Source organism: Dreissena polymorpha, chromosome 9 (assembly GCF_020536995.1).
Source record: "Dreissena polymorpha isolate Duluth1 chromosome 9, UMN_Dpol_1.0, whole genome shotgun sequence".
NCBI classification, from domain to species: Eukaryota; Metazoa; Mollusca; class Bivalvia; order Myida; family Dreissenidae; genus Dreissena; species Dreissena polymorpha.
Genome location: NC_068363.1, coordinates 80,254,084 through 80,262,360, shown reverse-complemented (window position 1 = coordinate 80,262,360; position 8,277 = coordinate 80,254,084). Strand labels below are relative to the sequence as shown.

At 37.9% G+C, this 8,277-nt stretch overlaps 1 protein-coding gene across 2 annotated transcripts; it reads left to right on the top strand.

The window, feature by feature from the left end:
• The first annotated feature begins 1,463 nt into the window (after positions 1–1,463).
• On the top strand, positions 1,464–8,277 carry LOC127845240 (gamma-glutamylcyclotransferase-like). Of its 2 annotated transcripts, none has more exons than XM_052376048.1 (4): positions 1,464–1,488; positions 2,100–2,218; positions 4,318–4,466; positions 5,220–8,277. In XM_052376048.1, the coding sequence occupies exons 2-4, from the start codon at positions 2,114–2,116 to the stop codon at positions 5,497–5,499; spliced, it is 534 nt and encodes a 177-aa protein (XP_052232008.1). In that variant the 5' UTR covers positions 1,464–1,488; positions 2,100–2,113; the 3' UTR covers positions 5,500–8,277. The 2 variants fall into 2 exon arrangements, with proteins under 2 accessions (XP_052232008.1, XP_052232007.1); XM_052376047.1 differs by lacking the exon at positions 1,464–1,488 and adding an exon at positions 1,495–1,651.

Below are 8,277 nucleotides of genomic sequence, written 5' to 3'. Positions count from 1 at the left end.
GATATCTCCAAGGTCTTACTTGGAGTTCAAAGGTCAAATGCTTGTCCGGGCCATAACTTTATCATTTAGTGTGAGATTTTAAAAACATTTGGCAACTTCGTTTACCATCATTAGACGGTGTGTCGCACGAAAGAATTACGTCCATATCTCCAAGGTCAAGGTCACACTTTGAATTCAAAGATCAAAAATGGCCATAAATGATCTTGTCCGGGCAATAACTATGTCGTTCATTGTGATATTTTAAAATCATTTGGCACATCTGTTCACCATCATTGGACGGTGTGTAGCGCGAAAGAATTACGTTGATATCTCCAAGGTCAAGGTCACACTTTAAGTTCAAAGATAAAAAATGGCCATAAATGAGCTTGTCCAGGCCATAACTATGTTGTTCATTGTGAGATTCTAAAATCATTTGGCATATTTGTTCACCATATCATTGGCCAGTGTGTCGCGCGACAGAATTTCGTCGATATCTCCAAGGTCAAGGTCACACTGAGTTCAAAGGTCAAAATCGCCATAAATGAGCTTGTCTGGGCCATTACTATGTCATTCATTGTGAGATTTTAAAATCATTAGGCACATTTGTTCACCGTCATTGGACGGTGTGTCGCGCGAAAGAATTACGTCGATATCTCCAAGGTCAAGGTCACACTGTGAGTTCAAATGTCAGAAATGGCCATAAATGATCTTGTCCGGGCCATAACAATGTCATTCATTGTGAGGTTTTAAAATGACTCTGTACATTAATTTTGTTCACAGTCATTGGACGGCGTGTCATGCGAAAGGATTCAAGAGTTCAAAGGTCAAAATGGCCATAAATAATTATGGCATAATAATTCTTAAAAATCGCCATAAATTAGATTATCTTGTTTTGTGAAGACAGCATGCAAAATAGTCTGTGTCAATGCGGCACGTGGGGGTATGCGTAACGTCTGTGACAAAGCTCTAGTTGCATCAGTAACAAATACGGATAGCCGATATTAACATTTGCGTTGATAATCGTGACATAATAACTTTAAATAAAATGAATGTCCTATTCACAAATGGTGGTGTACAACTAAGAAATGACAGTTTTAAACGTACTAAATGAAAATAATAAATATGATCATTTGATTAAAGTGCCCCCAGTTATTGAAGCAAATGCCTTACTTGAAGAATAAAGATAAATTATGCATGGACACTAGAGTGAAAAACGCCGTGTGCCTTAAGTTGAAAAATGTTGAATAAAGCTGCGAAATATAGGCATCGGTAACGTTTCTAATCGGCGAACAGTAACGAATGTTAAAGCAAGTTGAATTTTTAGAAAGAAAGATGAAGTTGGAAAATAACTCCTGATGTAAAGAGTCAAATAATTGTATAACAAGATACCATTGATATATATCACACATATCTTCACGACTACATGGATTACATATTAAAGCTTATGTTGCTGCAGTTATATCTCGGTTGATAGCCGCTGTACACCTTGAGAAAACCTCCATATAATGTGTAGGTACACACGGTGTGGAGTCTGTGGACCCATTTTATCCACTGATGATCGTTGCATTAAAACAATTACGGTTGGCATGGTGTATAATATTAAAAGGATGTTTAAAATGTCAGATACAGATGTGGTTTTACTGTATTTTCACAAAATCTGACAAATTCAGGAGTAAGTCTGTGTTTTATTATAATATAAAATTAATAATCGAATGTTATCAATAATTTATCAGAGAGATGTCTGAACAATTTAACTTTCTTCAAGGATTTATAGGAGATCGAAATGGCGAATATTTGATTTGCCAATTGCCTGAAAATGTCTGGGTTTTAAATTTAGAGGGTTTACGCATCAATCACATAGCAGAGTTGTCGTTCCATGCTTTCACACGAATGTAATGTAACCGTCGTGCAATAGATTGGTTACAAATGTCTACTCAAAACATGACTCTAATTGCATTAGTAACAAATACGGATTGTCGATATTAACACATGCGTTCATAACCGTGACATGACTTTAAATGATTATGAAGACACGGTATGTTTGAAAAATAGAACCGTGCCACAATACCCGGTTACCGGTGTACCGGTATATGAAATGGCAATAGTGACTTTCCTTTCAGGTATCAAGTTTTGAATGAGAATGTCATTTCTTTATTTCGCGTTCGGAAGTAACCTGCTACGACAGCGGCTTCGTCTTAATAATCCAAGCGCAACATTTGTGAGTACTGCCAGACTAGAGGTAGGTGTACATGTTTACTCCATTCATATTTGGACATGTTAGAGGTATGCGTCTACGCTGTCGCAGCTTTCGTTAAGACTGGATCGATTTAAACCATTTATACATAGGGTCTAGAAAAAGGCATTGGCAAACAGCGTGATGCGGCGTCTCATCTGGGTCTACGCTGTTTGCTTAAAGGAATTTCTGTCTAAATATAGAAATAAATATACAAGACGTCCCTAATTTTGGAAATAAATGTATTCAATTTAGAAGGATGGGGGAGTCCACTAGGCATAAATGGGTTAAATTATACTTATCACGTTATTGTGTCGTCTGTATTACCTGCACCTGACGCTACGTGAATTGTTTAGGCACATACAACAAACTAGTTTATATTATAAAATCTGAATTTATTATGAAATGTGAATTTATAGATCTTGATAATATGTACTAATTCATGAACTTTGACCCATATAAATATCAAGTGTATGGTGGCTTAGATCTGCCTTCCGATAACCAAATACTGAGATATACCGTTTTGTTTTATTTATTTCTATAACTATTTTGATGATAACTAGAACATTAGTGTCAACGAGTGACGTACCTGACATGTCTGAGTTGAGACTGAATTTTTTTATAAAATATCTTCTTTACTTAATTTCATCCAAGTGTCAACTAGTGATGTACGTTTACATACATTTACTAGGACGACTTCTTGGTAATCAAATGCCTTGCTTAATAAAGTTGCGTCCGAAGACTTTCGCAGTACGTTAAAGCCGCATTGATGATTAACTTGTTACATAATATTTTGATATATGATATAAAATGATATATTATTAATCGGTAAACTTAAATGTGCGTTCGGTCTTTTAACTTTTTCCACTTGCGCGAAATTCTTCTAGATTATTTATTTACACTGCATAATAAAACGTTGGTTATACCTCCTTCAAATTTTAAGGGAAAGTTAACTCTTGGTATCAGTTTTGTGTTGAGATAGTCAGATTTTTCTTTTAGCAGATATACCTTACTAAGAAAAGCACCGTTAACGCTATCCAGATACTTGTCGGCTAGCACGTTTTGGAAGATTGCTGGACTAAAATCTAATGGTCGAGTGGTTAGATTCCTTAATCCAGAGGGGGTAATCAAGTGACAAACAAGATGGCGACGTCCATGCCAAGGCAGGTATACTTCGTCGTTTTATACCCTTTATTACTTGTATTATTATTTTTTATTCCGCCCACTTTCCAGCCATATTAGAAAGTAAGTTACTGACTTTTATTTCTTAGTAATGTTCGCTCTATATCTCGACTTTACTCGGTGCAAAATTTCTTAGCGGGATGACCTAATTAGGGCTCCACTAAAAAAATTGCACCGAGAAAAGTCGAGATATAAAGCAAATTTAAATACGAAATAACGCTAATCACCTTTTTAATGATATGGCTGGAAAGTGAGCGTCATTAAAAAAATAAACAGAAGTAATAAAGGGTATAAAACGGCGAAAAATAACTGTCTCGGTATGGACGTCGCCATCTTGACTATCACGTGATGACCCCGTCTGTAATCGTGCCCTTAACTTAATAGGGTAATCACGAGCTCTTTAGACTGGTTAACCTGCTGAACTAGAACAGTGCATATAATAGAAGCACGATTTTTATACGTGTTGTCAATAAACACTTTTAAGTGGATATTATAAGGAAATTGTTATCACAATTTCGTACTTTTGAAAGATGTGATTGAATGAGAATTTTCAAGCATAACTTAAAAATTTTGAATGGTTTTGAATAACTATAACTAAATGAAAACAGTCTTTTTTTTCTACCCGAGAAGTTTAATAAACAAATCGAGCGCTTTACTCTACCACACATAATAATATGGAAATTGAAACGGTCATACTGTATGTCGGTAATACAAGTTTCTTAATACGTTTCTTTAGGTATTGATGAATAGCGCTACAAATGAAAAGAGTTAAGAACGCTTTATTATTATTTTTGTATACTTACTGCAAGGCAGTTTGAGCAATTACTCTGGACATTACAACTCAAATATGAATATTCATAACACATACAAACTAAGCTTTAGTTTTGTTCAGCACTAAACCACATGTTTATTTAATGCTGCAGGGTTACCGACTGGCGTTTAGCAACATGGGACTCGACCCCCGGACAATGCGATGGCGCGGTGGCGCCGCAACCATAGTGGACGCTCCGGGGCACGCCGTGTGGGGCTGTGTATGGCGTCTGGACAACGAGCACAGGGAGTCACTGGACAGGTGAGTGGGGCGAAATTTGACATTGTCGGCTTAGATGCTGCTGAAGAGTATCCCCAATACTTTTAAAAATTACAGCAATATAACCCGGGTAGGGAAAGTAAGCTTATAGGCTACTGAAAATACTCTGGGGTATTTTAGTATGTTTTCCGTAGTGTGGCTGTTTGCAGTAGTACCCGGGTTACTTTTCAGTATTACTTGAGCCGATAATAATCAATCGAGCTGCGTCTCGCGTTAATTGTTACAGTACAACATGGATTGTGCAGTTGCACAAAGGCGACGTCTAGCACGTGATGCGGTGTCATGGGTGTATGATAAAAAAGCGGCGACTTAAGTGAACTGTAAAATCAGTAAGGTATTCAATGTAAATATCATCATGCGGTGCAATGCGCATAATATTTTCATGTCTATATAGTATCCACAAAAAGACCATTATTGTGAATCATTCACCACACAGTTCATATGGCAAAATATGGTATTTTTAACGTTGTCCCCAAATAAGACTTACTAGTAACAGACGCATGTCGCATTTGTCTTTCTTTATACTTCAACGTAGGAGCATAACGCTATATTATTTAATAGCGTTTATGAAGTGCGAATGTTTTATTCGTGTACATGTGTGGTGTAAGTAAACGATGTTTATTAAGGTGCGTGAAGGCGACTTTCTTGATTTCATCTCCATTCGCTTCGAACAAATTCCGAATGCGGTCTAATAATTGATTTGGAATCTGCATCGGTTTGCTGTTCTTTTTTCAGACAGGAATCTGTGTACAATGCAATAGAGGTGCCCGTTACCGCCCCAGATAACACCGTGTACACGTGTTTGACGTACCAGCTGCCGAAGGACCTTCTTTCTCCCCGGGGCTTCGACCCCCGTCCGTCTCCAATGTACCTTGACGTCATTGTGCGAGGGGCAGTACAAAACCACCTCCCCGGCTCCTATATCGACCAGCTTAACGCGGTACAACATAACGGCCTGCATGAAGATATTGATTTGTACACACACCTGCTCCGAATGCTTAATGACGATTTATAACCATGCAGTCTTAAGTCTGAACTACATGAATTTTAAATTAAATAGTATGTATGCATATCAAATATAAGTTATGTTTATATTTTATGCTTCTTAGGTATATAGATCTTATTGATGGAATGTGCAGTTTAAAAGAACCATTTTTCAAGCCTTCATTCTTTCCCACTTATTGCACTTTGTTAATTTTCCTGAAACATTTGTGTCAGGTGCATATCTACATATTTAAATGTGGTATCAACTTGAAAATTCATACTTTGGAAGCTCGCATTGTTGTGCAAATCAATCGTAACTTTTTCTTTGACTATTGCACCGTTGCAGCTCTTTGTTAAATTCATACTGAACTTTTGTATAGGACTTCCTTCTTTCTGACAGATAAATGATATTCTCCATCCTGTCCATTCTAATTATCATAAAGCTAACTAGACAATCCCTCTGTAAAAAGCGGTATACGTGGGAGTATTTTAGAAACTTATTATTCAGTGACTATTTTGTTTTTTGATAAATGTGTTTATTTTATGCTTTCCGGTGGTGTATAGAGAAATATCAGTGAAATAAAACTGATATTTCACTGTTTAAAACAGTGACATATAACAGTGAAAAATAACGATATTTTTCAGTTTTTTACTGTGAAATAACGTCATTTTTTCGACGAAATGACGTCATAAATCCAGCGAAATTATCCTGATAAACTCTTTTACAATGTAAATAAACGGTGAAAATAGCATAAAATAAAAAGAAAATTTGTTGGAATCGATGGAATATCGATTTTAATTCACTCGTGATCATAAAAAGTACATATTTTCACTTGTGGCGCATTCCATCGAATCCAACAAATATCCTCTTATTATCCCATCTGTGAGTAAGTTTCAATCCAATCATCCAATTCATGCTGATTATCGAGTTTTATCCTTTTTTTTTTAAATAATCGACCGTTTTGTAGAATATCAATGCAAAAAGCTGAAGAACTCTCCTCTCGCGCGAGGTTTATTATTGTTCTCTGTTATCGGAGTGCCATCTTTTATCAAAGTATCCGCATACCCGGCGTGTCATACGAAACAATGACTTACGCTCATGTGTGTTAGCTGGAGTATATTGTCGAATTGCTTATGTAAAACGTATCAATGTTACACGAGGCGAATCATGCAAAGTTTGATAATTAAGTCGTAGTAACGACATAAGTCGTGGGAAAGTAAGACGCGTTATTGTGATCATTACCACCATCACCATAACCATCATCACCAACTTCAACAAACGCACTATCACCATCACCACCACTATCAATCACAATTATCACCACCACCACTATCACAAGGACCATCTCCACCAATACTACCATCACCATAGCCATCATCACCGCCATCAACAAACTCACTATCACCACCATCACCACCACTATCATCATCATAACCACCAATATCATTACCACCATAACCACCATAATCTCCATCAACACAATCATCGCCACCATCAACAAATTCACTATCACCACCATCACTATCATCACCAACACTATCACCACCACCATAATCTCCATCAATACCATGATCGCCACCAACACCACCATCAACACCATCATTACCAACACCACCATCATCATCGCCATCACCACCACTATAAAATCACAAGCACCACCACCACAGGCACCACCACCAACAGCACCACCAACAACACTATCACAGTTGTCACCACCATCACTAACCCAACTTCCATCACCACCACCATCACCGATACCACCACTTCAATGACCATCACCACCGTATCTCCATCAACACCACCTTCAACATCACCATCACAACAAGCTCCATCACCACCACCATCACCTCCACAAGCACAATCATCAACACCACCATCATCACCACCATCAATTGCATCATCATCCCCACCACCAACACCACCATCACAACCATTTCCATCACCATCACAATAGCCACCAACACCACCATAAAAACCATCATTTCCATCACCATCATCGTCGTCATCGCCCACACCACCACCATCACCACCACTATTCCAATCACCACCATCACACCAAAAACTTCCATCACCATCACCACAAACACCATCACAATCACCACCATCACCAACTATATCTCCATTAACACCACCAATACCATCACTATCACCACCACCACCAGAGCCAACCCAACATTCAGTAACAACATGACAAATTACCGCCACCATCACTACCATTACTATTTCCACCACCACCATAACTACCACCATCACCACCATAATCACAAGCACCACCACCAACACCACCATTACCCCTAACCACTTCCATCACCACCACCATCGCCCCCTTTACTTAAACCATCACTATTATCAATAACTCTATAACCATCATCATCACCACCACCATAATCATCACCATCTTCCCCATCATCACCACCATCACCACAATCAAAACTGCCATCACAATTATCACCATAACCACCGCCATCACCTTCACCACCAACATCACCACCTTCATCACAATCACTACCACCATCACCACCACCACCACCGTCATCACAAACACCATCATAAGCATCACAACTACCACACCACCATCAATAGAGCTGTAAAAATTGATCCAACATTCGATTCGATTCGATACCAAATGGTCCGATTCGATTATTTTCGATTAGATTCAAATAAAACTATTGACTGCTTATTTTGCAAACTATTTCATGTTTGGTTTGTCCAGGGCATGAACTAATATGTTTGGTATTTGTTATTAACGTATTATGTTGTACATATAAAGTGTTTAATTTTTAAAGTAAAATAAAAAACGCAACATGA

Bases quoted from the DNA above. Each gene is read 5' to 3' on its own strand.
- LOC127845240 (XM_052376048.1), top strand. From the start codon at position 2,114: ATGAGAATGTCATTTCTTTATTTCGCGTTCGGAAGTAACCTGCTACGA. The intron at 2,219-4,317 runs GTAGGTGTACAT...TTAATGCTGCAG, and splicing joins TGAGTACTGCCAGACTAGAG to GGTTACCGACTGGCGTTTAG. The intron at 4,467-5,219 runs GTGAGTGGGGCG...TTCTTTTTTCAG, and splicing joins CACAGGGAGTCACTGGACAG to ACAGGAATCTGTGTACAATG.